The sequence below is a fragment of the Acanthisitta chloris genome, unplaced genomic scaffold, assembly GCF_000695815.1.
Source record: "Acanthisitta chloris isolate BGI_N310 unplaced genomic scaffold, ASM69581v1 scaffold11824, whole genome shotgun sequence".
NCBI lineage: Eukaryota > Metazoa > Chordata > Aves > Passeriformes > Acanthisittidae > Acanthisitta > Acanthisitta chloris.
In genome coordinates this window covers 12,623-26,521 of record NW_008671024.1, presented here as the reverse complement: position 1 = coordinate 26,521, position 13,899 = coordinate 12,623, and the positions used below count along the sequence as shown (strand labels likewise).

The 13,899-nt window shown below is 37.9% G+C and overlaps 1 protein-coding gene across 1 annotated transcript in view; it reads right to left on the bottom strand.

Moving 5' to 3' along the window:
• The window catches only part of NSMCE2 (non-SMC element 2, MMS21 homolog (S. cerevisiae)), a gene marked incomplete at both ends in the record, with an annotated part of 65,949 nt that extends 57,342 nt beyond the window's left edge, over nt 1-8,607 (bottom strand). The window contains one exon of the mRNA XM_009073930.1: nt 8,454-8,607. Within this exon, the coding sequence (XP_009072178.1) occupies nt 8,454-8,607 (154 nt within the window). The remainder of the gene's footprint in view (nt 1-8,453) is intronic.
• Between the last annotated feature and the right edge of the window lie 5,292 nt (nt 8,608-13,899).

Here is a 13,899-nt window from a genome sequence, read left to right as displayed (position 1 = left end):
TCCGAAGGACACACCAAAGAGCTACATAGCAAACAGTTTCAGGGCCCACAAAAACACCAAGTGTTTTCCTTTCTCTGATCTGGAGTAATCTGAAGTTACCATGCAGTGTGATATGCTCTGATGGATTATTATTTAGTCAGCATTATCTCAGAACTACTTCCCTGTTCTTCCTCAAATGCTTTTTGTACTGGCACTCAATACAAACGTATTACCTGGAGTAGAGTTCTACTTGAAGTAGTACTTCCTCTGATCCTTCTGCATACTGGTGGCACAAAGTCCCACATATAAATGATTAAAATAAACAAGTAGGAGTAAAGAGTACAAGAGTTAAAAAACATACTGTTCATCCAGATACATATTCAAGTAAAAAAAATAAGTAAATAAAGCAAATTTCCCTAAGTTTAAAGCTCCATTGAGCTTTATTTTCCTCTTTCCTCCTCAATATCCTAACTTCAAAATGAGAACATCTCATTGAATAATTTTAACACAAAGATGCTCTTCCTTTCCTCTTTCTTTGATTTCTTATCCTTGGACTGTTCTTCATCTGTTTTCTGGTGATCACGCTTGAAATTTAAGCTGTGAACTCATGACACAATAATGCAATTCCTGCATCTTCTGACTTTTAATTTTTTCTGAATGGCACACAACAGATACAATGGCAAATAAACTTGTCCTGAACTGGCAGAGACAATCCTTTCATTTTCACTGCTCAGACTTGTACAAGCAAAATAGTATGTGTTATTACACCATGAATGAAGTGAATGAAAACTCTAAATGAAATCACTGATACTTTACTACCAGAATGCAAACTTTCCATAGGGTATAATCCATCTATTGAACATTTCAGAATTTCAGTTACAGGCAAGATTTAATATCTATCTCTATGCTTCTTTCTCATCTGAAATTTATAAAGCATTTCTGATGGGTTCAAATATGGTTACAAGACACAAGATTTTATATTTCCATGGTGCACAACTGGATTACCACAGTGTCAGGAAATACAGAAACTGACTGAACTGAACTAAAAACCATTGAGAGAGAACATCTCTACAAGCTAGGGTGCAGCACTGGAACAGGCACAGCGAGCAATAACTTGGTCACAGACTTATTTTGCCTGAAAATCTCTCACCATCTGAGCAAAGTTCTAAAATTTTTCATCATTCTTCCAATAGAAGCAAAGGAGAAAAAATTAATATATTTTAAGATGGCATTTTATTAGATAATGTGATTGACTGCAGCATCAAGGGAATGGAAGCAGCATCTAGAAACTCCCTTCCTGACCTGTATGTTCATACAAACAGTAAAAATGCCATGCTGGCAGCAATCAATGTGCTCACTTAAGAGAGAATTATTCCATGACAGCAACAATAAATTACCCTAAGTATTATCCCTAAGTGTACAATAATCATAAAAAATTATTTCGATGCAACACTCCATTTCCTTTCTAGATTTTATAGACTCAGTGCTGACCTGAAAGCCAGGCTGATATAAAAGCAAGAATTACATCCTGCAAAGGCTTTTGCAATGGATAAAATGTAGATCTTTTAAAAATACATGTATAGATCAGCTAAGAGACACAGAAAGAGAGAAGATTTTACCCTCAAGCCTTTGCTGAATGGGAGATATTTATAACAGGAGAGACCTACATCTGATGCTCTTTCTGATTTAGATACTTTCAGCCTCAGCTGAGTGCTTTACCATAGGGCTAAAGGGTCAGTGTCTCTCAGTATTTCCTTCTGCAGTTGTTGCCATTTTTATATATCATTAAATACACACTGGGTAGAGAGAGAGAGGGAGACCAATTCCAGAACTATAGGTCAATCACTTAGTAGACCAAGAGTCAGTCAAGTTCTGATTTTATATCACTGAGACTGAAACTCAGGTCTCTTATACTGCAGGTTACTCTCAATGGAGAAGGGTTGTTTGAGGGGGTGGGTTGATTCCTCTTTCATTTCAACTGTGAATTCCCTGTTAGAGCTCTAAATGCCAAAGCAAGAAACTTCTTATTTTGATCCATCACATTTTAGAGCAATCATTTCACCAAAGAAACCTTCACCAGACCTACTGGTAAATGATGTTCCTCATTACTCCTCTAACAAAATTACTGTCAATGCAAGCTTCTGCATTTACAACATAGGAAATTTTTGACCTGGAAAAGTCATTCTAGATTGCACAACAAAAGCTCTGACAGTTTCATTCAGTCTGGAGTTGGTCCTTCTTTACAAACTAGCAAGGACACTAGCTGTGATAGCAATTTTGCTATTTGGATAATGATCTTGGGTACCATACAGCTCCTATTGCAACAGTATGTGATCATCCCATTTTCCTAGCTTGTTTCTCGAGCTTGTTTATCTTTCCAAAAACTCTGTGAAATAGAGTAACTTTAACTTATTTCAGTCTCAGGCCCTCAACCCCTAATCCTTCAAAACTGCAAGTGGGCTAGTTCACTCCTGAGCTAGTCAACTAGTTCCTTCCAGAAAATATTCAGACAGGACAAAGCCCTGCCAAGTTTCTTTTCCCAGGATAGTCCTTTAACCCTACCCAAAAGCCAGCATTCATTCACATAAATGCCTCTTAACATATACATGTCACTCCTCTGGGGCTGCAATTTGCTCTCTCAGCATCATGCCATGAAAACATTACCCTGGCAGAATAAAACACAGTTAGGTTATTATTTACATCTCTTTGAACTAAAAAAAAAAAAATCACAAAAATGTACTAATGATGTTTCAGTACCACAAGACAAACACAGCAATTGAGTGTTACGCAGCACAGAGTGGACATGGCTGCTTTGCTCCATAGGGTATCAGCCCAGAGCAGCATGGATCTGAGCCAGTCCATGTTCCTTAGTCTCTGCTTACACAGTCCACAAACACAATATACACATAATTGAATTTTAGACACAGGTATAAGGTTCAGACCCACAAAGCTTTTAGGCACCAAACTCCCAGTGATCTGTTCTGAAACTAAATGACTCAATCTAATACAAGAAGTTGGTAACAAAGTGAACAACTAAACTGAGGTCTCCTAAACTTCAAATGACCTTCCTAAGTGCTGGATCCTCTTTCATTTCTTTACTAGTCAAAGGGCTGTCTATAAGGAATTTTACATAAATGGAAAGTGCATATCCCACACACACTACTGAACTGTCATAACAGCAATCCCACTTTCAGTTAGAATTTTCAGCTCTGGTGCTGAAATTGTTTTCCCATAATTAGTGAATAAGAGGATTTTAAATTATTATTTTACATTAAAAATATAAAGAAAAATAAATTAATGTTCTTTTCAGTTGATTTTCTGCCAATAGAGCAGTATAAAGATGAAACTAGACCATCTAAGAAGTCAGGTACAACTGAAAGAAGAAATGCAGAAAGAGAAACCCAGATCTGCAAATCAGTTATGTGACTCCACACAAGGAACTTCAACTACTTCCTCAGGCTTCCCCACTGTTATACGGTGAGAAATAAAATTAACTTGTCTACCTCACTGTAATGTTATGAGGATTAATTGGATGAAACTCAACACACACCACACAGTGTCTCATTGCAGCTTGTTTTCTTATCCTACTAAAAGCAAATCAAAGACTTTAGTCTTTCCTGGAATCTCCAGGTAGACTGTTTTATGAATTTAAAGAGAATTCCTTTCACAGTGTCATTTTTTTTCTACCCCAAACTGTATCTAAAATAATATTTTTTACATCATTACTTCTCATCATATGCATGGCTTAAAATACATGTATCAACAGGGCATATGGTGTCTACTTGAACATTAAATTTAAAATCTTCTCCTTTCAAAATATTTGCTTATTGAAGACTATAAATCCATCCTAGCAAAATGTTAAATCATGATACATAATTTTTCCTTTCAAAGCCTCAGAGACTTTTTTTCTTCAGTGGAGAAGGCAAGAAAAATCTTTACAACTGCAGTGTTGCTACTTTCCAAACTGCATTACAGTGACTGGCTTCCAGTGACAAAGAGTTGCCTAAACTACTATTGCATCTCAAAATAATTTGTTCCCCATAAAAAAAAAATCTTATCTTTCCTACATTTGCCAAATTCCCTCCTTAAACTGTTTGGCATAACCAGCAATATTGTCATTCACTCAAGTCTTAGCACTTTCTACAAAATGACTGCTGAAGTGTTCATCTGTTGGGTGTTCATACTGCCCAGAGTTATCAAGGATTCCAAAGTGCATGTTATCAGCTGCTACAAAAAGGCTATAAAACCTGTCATCTTTTATGCACCAAATGTGACATGAAATAACCTCCAGAAATACAGCAGTGGCAGCTAGGGTCACAGGAGTGGAGATTATACCTTCTGATTAGCTCTCTTCACAGAGTATCAGAAATTTAACCTGAGATTAAAGACAGAGCTTAGTTTCATTCTGTGAAGGCAGAATTCTCATACTCTGTGCCAGAAGATGCCTTTGAGATATATAGATATAGATAGATATATATATATACTGGCATGAAATAAAAAGACTTCGTAATACAACTTCAAACAGAAGGTGAGATTTTAAACTTACAGAAGATAGAAAATGCAAAGTTACAATTCTTGCAGTAATCATGACTTGGGCTCACTCCTGCAAGGTTGTGTACTGTGGTTATGCTCCAATGAGGAAGTGAGACATGCCAGCAATCTCACTCATTTCAAAGGATCTGCTCATCCAATTTAATTTAAACAACTTGCTCAATCATTTCACTTAATCAAAAGGAGATCACTAAGCACTTTGCAGATCCAGGACCCTTATGTGTATGGAGAGCATCAGACAGGTAGCATTAAGGTCACAAAAATTTTTCCTTACAAACCACACAGGCAATCATTTAGAACTTTCTGGTATTACCAGATTTGGTGAATATCCCTCCAAGTGCTCAGTTATTTGGAAGCCATTGAGGGGTACAAGAAATGGTTATTAAAAAAATAATTGATCAACACTCTTTTCTATTGCTCACATTCTAAGCAGATTTGAGTAGAAAAAATGAAAATGTTTTCCATTAAAAATAAAAAGTAGGAATTTAGGAAACTAAGATAGTTCTGAAAACAGACTACAGAAAAATCACTTGCTGTTCACATAAAACCCGTCTGACAGTGTTTTGACACATATCATCAGAGGTGGAGATTTTGCATCACTTTGCACAAATTCCAGCTAAAGAAGCTGCATAATAAAGGCTCACAGATTGAGAGAAAATGCCTGCAAACTGTCTGAAATATGAGCAGAAGAGAAACTGCTCTGAGGCATGGTATCATCCTTACTGCCACAGAGATGCACTTGCCCAATTTCAGTTCTGCACCTTAGCTGCTGCTAAAGTGCAAAGCTGAGAGAGTCTCCTTCCCCCAGAACTGCCCAGAGAAGACAATCTGAAGATGATACAGGGCTGTTTCCTCCCTGAGTGTCAGAGCTACCTACAGCACTGCACGTCACCTCTCAGAGGCAGGGAACCACTACACAGCTCCCTTCCACCACCGTGGCAGCAAATGTCAAGCAAGAAAATATATTAGCTTTCTTAATTTTCTATTAAAATAAAGTTGTATTTAACTGCTTCACACTCTGCACCACACCTAAAAACTGTGCTGAGAAAGTTTTTATCCTACAAATCTTAGTTAATTTCCAAGTAGCAAGACAATGTGAGAATATAATGTTCCCTTGTTCAGCTATCCTAGCAGACAAACGTTGAATTCTGCATAAAAGACACATAATGATTAAAGATAACTCATCATGGAAGGCAAATCATTTTGCTCCTTTGAGATAGAAAAGACTGAGACAAAAGAAAACTCCAGGAAAGCCCCTTTGAGGAAAATTTGGCTGGAGTTTTTATATTTTCTCAGATTTAGCAATGAAACAAAATCCCAGAAAAGAGCAGAAAATTGGACCATGACTCTGTATGTTCCTGAAACAGATCAGGAATTATGAACTAAGCTGTGCACAAATCTGGCAAGACTAATAGCTGAAAACAAAATATTAACCAGGTAGTTGTTGATGAAGCTCTTGATACATGTAACTCACATCAAGCAGTTTTCAAGTGTGTCACAAAACTTGCAGACACATTAGAAAAACCCATCAAAAACCCATCTACAGAAAGTGTGTTCTAAGGTAAATCACCACTTTATGGAAACTAGCAATGTTTTTTACAGGTTTTATGAACCTTCAGCTCAGCTGATATTGCAGCTCTGAAATTCCTTCCTCTCAGTCCAATCTTTCTCACAAGAACACTAATTTCAACATGGCATAAGTGGTATTTTAGATAATATTGACAGTGCTCAATTATACATCTCAGCGTAGTAATTTACTATGTAGAGCTCAACAATGAGAAGAGGCTTTTTGTACCAGATGGAGTATATGTGTCAGCTTAGTCTCTTACAAAGATGTTAAGACCAGAGGCTCTGATCCTATAAGAATGTGGGTGTAATTTTTAAGCTTGCAAATATATTCATGATATTCAGTTCCACAAGTCTTTTTATGGGCTAGGTATGAGTGACAAAAGCACAAAAAAAGGTGAGAGGGAGAATGAGGACAATGGCAAGAAGATCACATAACTACAATAAATAGAGAAACTGAGCAGTCTGATAGGTTCCAGGTCACTGTATCATATAGACACAAATTTACATATGTGAATATAAACAGACTCCACTGATCTTCACTCACCTACTATTAATCAATAATTTCTAGAAGCCTTCCTGGTAAAAGAGCCTTTTGAAGAGGAAGGGAAAGTAGGAAAAGAACTTTATATTGGAATGATAAACTATTTAGGCAGAATTTACAACACTGATGCAAGTTTAGGGCAGCAGAATTGTGCTTGCTTTCAAAAATTTAACCTTGAATTTTCCACCTATCTATAGACCTGAGAGGTGGCAATTATTTATCCATTTCTCAAGAAGGTGGCTGCACCAGACTGTTCCCTTGTATATATGTTCATTATAATGCATCCAAGACTGTGAAAGCTAAGTAACAATTTTCCAATCCTTTCAAATTGCATTCAATATGGCAATAGGAATAAGTATTATTTAATATCTTTTTTTACAACAGATCTGCCAGTTAGAACTTTGTCCCACAGCCTAAACTGAACATATTACTAGGGCATACACCCCTTCCTCAGGCAATTACAAGGTGGAAAGTAAATCCAAAGTCAGTTATCAAGATTTTTATCTTCTTAGTTACAAACACCTGGAAATTAGGAATTACAACATAATGGTGGGGCAGTAATAATTTTATGGTTATGTAGGGAGTGAAAATTATACTGTTTTGTGGTCTGCAGCTTGGTATGTTCATTCTTAGAGTGGTGCCAAGAGCTCTATTAAACTCAGAAAACAGTGCTAATACTCAAATCCAAAATCTTAAAACTCATAAAGATGGCAAACAAGTATTTTAAGCCCTCAAGCTCTAATCCTAGGGAGTCTTGAGATATCAGATCTAAAATTCACCTTGTCAAGCATGTCCTCACACTTCATAAATCTCTACAGGGAAGTAATCTAAAGTCCAGTGAAGTCAGGGGGAAAATTCTTTCTGCTACTTTCAGTGGGTTTTGGATAGGGCTCCAAAAAAACCCAAAACTCAAGGAGAGCTACAGGAGACCATATAATTTTCCAATGGTATAAATCATTAATCTATGACTCCTGAAGTTCCTGAGATACCAGTTTATGTTGAAATCAAAATGTAGGGTGGGAGGGAATAGGTACCGGGGTCAAGGGACAGCAAGCAGAATAATATGATTTCAAAACATAATCATGATTGGGGAAGAGCAACACAAACAGTCTCAGAGCCCATGAACTTTCCCAGCACCAGTAATCAGAGTGATATTTTAATGGCTGCTATATTTGTGGGGCAATAAAAGCACACAATTTTGTTGTGTTGCATAAATAACAGAACTGCTCACTCTCCAATTTTTCTGGCAATTCAAGCACAGATAACTTAAAATTTTCACACTTGATAAATTATGTGAGTTAAGAAAAAACAGATTTTACTAAGCTGCAGGGTTATGGTGGGTACACAGAAGCTGTAAACCTGAGAACACATACAGTAAGCATTTTCCAACAATATAGCTCTACGATTAAAGCAAAGGTCTTCTTAGAGTTGCAACACATCCCAAGTTGTGAAACAGGAGCAATTTGTTTAAGTGACAAATGAAAACAGCTTACCTAATCCTTTTAGAAGATCCTATCAATTAAGAAAAAAAATGAAAAAGGTCTTCAAAATTAAAAAGCCCACCTTACAAAAACCAAGTGATTCTCATAATGTTTGTATTCAAACACAGCAGGACCTGTGGGAGCCTAAATAAAACTACCAAGGTAATTAACATTGGCTTTTTTCTACACAGATATCAATGTAAATACATTTTTAAGTACAAACACTCAGTTCTGTTGGAGCCATAACTGACAGTTCTATATTTTTGGGGTAGTTAGTCACATCTTACCATTTAGCATTCAAGTAATCTTTTTTTTTTGTTAATCAGACTTACATTGTTTTTTCATCTCCTTCAGTTGATCCTTAAAATACATATATTTTTCATTCTTTTGGAAATCTGAGTCAGTGTTCATGCTCTCCAGTGCAGTGAATTTTTCTTGAACTAAATTATTTAAATCAGGTGTATTTTCTGGTTTTTCCTGTTTTATCTGTAAGGAACAAGAAATAGAATGTTATTCATTATGACACATTTTAATACAAAGCAATAGACATCAAGCAAAAATCATTAGCATAATCTCAGTTTCTTCTGACTACAGTTAGGCTTCCTGCTCTGAAGCCATAACCTCCAGGTAATTAGACATTTCAGTAAAAGTAGCTATGAAACGTAGAGATTGACTTCTCAGTGTCATTAACTCAGTTTCTGGGTATTTCTCACACTAACAATAGGGAAAACTGAACCCTGCAGTCAAATTTACTTTGAGTATTGAAGGTTAACATGTTGACAACAACCAAGTAACAGTGAATGTGGATGAAACCAAAGAATAATAACTCTGTCCACAAAGTGAGAAGATGACTGAAAAACAAATATTTTTTTCAGACTTTTCTAAAATCCTCCACTCTCTCACCATTTTGGAATCAGCTTTGCAGAAGTTATAATCTACATGCATGATTAGTGTGATAACACCAGCAAAAGCAGTACAGCTAATGTGAAAGGAAACCACCTCAATTTATCTGTGCTGTGTGAACAAGAACCATTATGCCACACAGGCATGCAAAAACACAGTTTCTTGAAAAGCACTTGCTTACAGCAATTACATCTGGAATGACCTGAAGAATAAATGACTAGAAATAAAAGGGAAGCCATCACATAGGCAATGTTAAGATATTCTAAGAATGCAAAAAGTACTTTAGGAACCTCCTGAAAACAATAATTAGAGTTTTCCCTTCTGTTTCTCAAGTGAACATTAAATTCTAGGGAACTGCACCTTTGAGAGGTCTTCATAAGAGCTACCTTACAGGTAGTGGGGACTATGCTGTGCAATGATGATCAGCAACAGCACAAAGTTGGAAAGAAGACAGATACCTGTCAAATCCCTAATGCTAAGCATTTTCTGATCCAAAGGCCACTTCTATCCCAAATTTATGACAAAACATGACAATCTGAAAAAAAGGAGGTCATCACCATTTCTGCTGAGCCACTCTTCCCCTACTGCACACGTTAAATTCTGCCCCTCACCAGACCATGGTACTATTCATTGTGAAAGACAGGAAAAGAGCCTACTGAGAAAAAAACAGTTCACTTCCTCAAATCATTTACAGGTTTTAAAGGTTACAGAGACCTTGGAAATCCTACGGAATATATTTTATTTTAGGAGGCAAAAAATAATAAATGCTCATGTAAAAATGGACTTTGCAGATATATATAAAACGCTACATAGACAAGAAAACTTTACTGTCCCTTAATCAAGGCAAAGAAATCCATAGAACTAATACTTCCTCTAAGAGCAAAGCCATTTTGGCACATTTACTTTAGGCAGATGCAAGTTGTGGCGAGAAGAAAAATATGAAAAAACATGCTCTGCCAGGTGATAGCATGCAGTTTTCAAAGGCACCTGGAGATAAAAGATCACCTACCAAAACATCCAACTGTGAATGGGAAAGGCTCAGAAATACCTTGGTACCAAAGGAGCACAGTGACTATGAAAGACCAACAGCATGTGACCAGAGATACTCAGACTGCTGCTTAAAGCCAAGCAGTAGAGCAGAGTCCTTAACCTACAAAACCTGACAAAAGGAGCAAAGGAAAACAGAACATCCTGTGCCCAGCACAGTGAGGACAATCATACACACTCTAATGATTTGCCTGTGTCAGCATCACAGTAAACTGCTGCAACACAAGGCCTATCACAACCACAGCCAGCATGGTTCAGTACTCAGCCAGAGAAGAAACTTGGCCATCAGGTGTATGCAAGCACAAGAAAGCAGCTACTAAATCAAAATACTTTAAAATACAAGACATTATAAAAGAATGCTTTGATCTGGATCACATGTAGTGCAAACATACTCCTTCCTGCAACATCAGGCTGTTTTAACAGACATTCTTTCTTTAACACAAAAATAATGTGCAGACACACTCACAGGCATAGCCCAAATAACAACCCATCACTAAGATTTGCCCTGATCATGACTGAGAGTATTATGGCCAGATCCCATACAGAAGATTGAGCTTTGTATGCTAAAAAAACCCTGAGATGCTTCTAAGTTGCTGATACTTACACAAAGAGTAAAAGAAATTATATGGACACTCATTACAGACATCCATAAGTAGCAAAGACAATGTCAATAATCTTTCCTCTCCACAAGGACCATGTTACACATTGATATAGTTACATCAGGTTCTTCTTATCTTTTTCTTGAGTCATGAAAGATTTCAGTATAGATATGCATCAACACAGCATCTTCAATCATACCCTGAGTGAGAGGTGAAGAGAAGGGCACAGCCAGTGTTAGTTCAAACAGTGGTGCTCTCATCTCCAATTTCCAGAATTAAAAGACTTTACACATATGAGCAGCAAAAAGGCAGGAACTGTAACTTATACTGTTATGCTAGCAAAAAGGATGTTATGTTTCAGGAACTGCATTACACAGCTCTACTCTGTGCTGGTGTGGCTTCACCTGGAGTCTTGTGTGCAGTGTTGGGTGTCACAACATAAGAATGATATAAAACTGTAATAGAGCACCCAAAGAAGGGCCAGGAAGACAGTGAAGAGTCTAGAAGAGAAGCTGCACGAGGAGTGGCTGAGGTCACTTGGTTTATTCAGCCCAGAGAAGAGGAGACTGAGCGGAGACCTCATCACGGTCTGCAGCTTCCTCACAAGGCAAAGTGAAGGTGCAGGCACTGATTTGTGCTCAGGGAATGGCATGGAGTTGTGTCAGGGGAGATTTAGGTTGGATGTTAGGAAAAGGTTTTTCACCTGAAGGCTGGCCAGGCACTGGAACAGGTTCCCCAGGAAAGTGGTCACTGCACCAAGTGTGTTGGAGTTCAAGAAGCATTTGGACAATGCTCTTAGGCACACAGTGTGATTTTCAGGGATGTCCCGTGAAGGGCCAGGAGCTGGACTGGATGATCCTTGTGGGTCCCTTCTAGCTCAGGATATTCTATGGTTCTGTGATATGCACATGAATGAGCTTTGTCTGTGCCACTGTGGAGCTACAAAAATTTGCATGTAGACATCTGTACTAACCTCAAGAGAATGCTTATATAAAACCCTCCCTTAGCTGAATAACTATAATCACACAGCTTGCTGCTATAGATCTATCAAAGTAAGAGCCAACATGCTATTTGCTAAAGGCAGCAGGAACAATTCCACCAGCTAGCAAGAGAAAAGAATAAAGTCTTTCACACCAGCTATATTCCCCAGTAGCAACACCTGACATGTGTGAGGACAGTCCAGCAATGCAGCACATACGACAAAGGCTCAGACAACCATCTAAGGCTGAAACCTAAAGAGTCAGATGAGAGAGATGCTCAAAGAATCCACTTTCCTGTAGTTTAACTTTCATGTTTATGATTTAAATTCAGTTTCTGTTCACCTCCACATGATTGCTTTCATTAAAATGATTAGTAGAGACACCATTCCTGACCACACTCAATACTGTACCAACATATACATACCAATGTATGCTATTACTGAAATGCCAGGTAAACCTTCTGGAAGGTCAACACATCGCAGGTGAATAATAAGGCATGTCCACCCACTATAATAACAAGTAAATAAGTTTGCTGTGCACAAGCAATTTCTCTTTGGTGCTGCATATCCTATTCCATGAAGAGGGTTGAGAATGGTCTAACACTACAACATAAATGATAACAAATAAAATGTACCACCAGTCCTTGACCCTCATGGTGGGACAGAATTACATCATCTGATGCACTGCAACAGCACAACACCCTTACAGGTCTTTAGTTCTTGCCACCCACCCACTCCTACTCTACAGATTCTTGATGGATGTAGGAATGATGAGATCAGCATAACAAACGTATGAGGACAATAGAAATGTAGGATATGGCTAAGGGACAGGGCAAAATTTGTGGTATTTGGGGCAACAAGCTCCTGTTTGGGTCACACTCCTTCCTGGTCTCAGCAACGTGTAAGATAAATGCTTACCAAGAGACCTGAAGCCACTGGCATGTTCAGTTTCTCACAAAAAAAGTTACTTCACACGGGAACCATGAAAGACATGTTAAGCAAACAACTGTTCATTTAGTAGCACTGTCAGCCAAAACCAGCATGCTAAGTAACACCTTGGAGTCATTAGTCAATCCATTGAGAGCTACATTGATTTTGAAATGGGGTGGAGGCATACACACCCTACAAAGCATCCTGGAAATTACATGTAACTATGAACTGGGAGTGTTCAGGACATATGGTGAAAAGAAGTATCAGTCACAACAGCTTGTTTACAGCAATAGAAAAAGCAAAAGCATCTGCTGAGACATACCAGCAAAGAACCACATGGGTGTTTACATGGGAGCTCAGTAATAAGGAGAACAGACATGTTACACATACATGATCTATCAGCAGTCCTGATAGGAAAACACATTTAGAAACACTAAAAAAAAAAGTTTAGAAAAACGTAGCTGTGGTTTACCTATCAAAAGATACATGTGCTCATGGCCACACACCACACCACCTGGCCAGAGTGATATGTGCAAAGAGGTTTCTGTGTTTGATGGGCAATGCTTAAGAAATGCTTCGTGTGAGGTCTTTGACTTCTGCCAATATTTGTCTGTAAGGATAAGCCTTCCTCTTGTAGATTCTTCCACTGGGAATGTGTCTATTCCATGCATAAAGTGTTAAGATTATGCCTCCAAAAATCAGGCCTTTTGAAAGCTAAGCTTGCACAGCCCAAGGGAACAGTAAACTCAGTGTATTCCAAGGGGCAGTCTGGGGAAATTTTTTCATCAATTACCATAACCATGAAATGGGAAATCAGTTATTTTGTTCCAGACCAATCTCAGAACCAGTAAGGTCAAAGGAACTGTAGCCTAAAATTGGACTAGTATGCAATATTAGTCTACATACAGTAAGGGATCAGAGTCTAAAAAGGCACTAATTAGCATAACCCTGCATGCAGCACTGCAACATTTAGTAATTGTCCTGCCCAGTCCCAAAACACTTTACAAACATTAAAGAATTTAGCCTCAAACACCCATTGTGACATGTACCATGTATTTTACAAATGGAGACTGTGGCATTAAGAGATGAATAACTTGGCCTAAGGTTGCACAAGGAGACTGTGGCAGAACCAAGAATAAATAAATCCCAGTTCTGTGCTTTGAGCACAAAGCCATCCTTTTACCTTCTCCTTTAGCTGAGGGAAAGTTCAAATTAACATGTGCATTTGCTTCACTCTCTACAAAGAGGCCTGAAACAGCTTGTGGCTGCTTGGCAAACTTTGTGATATAAGAGTGGCTTTCTGCCTACCACAGAAATGCT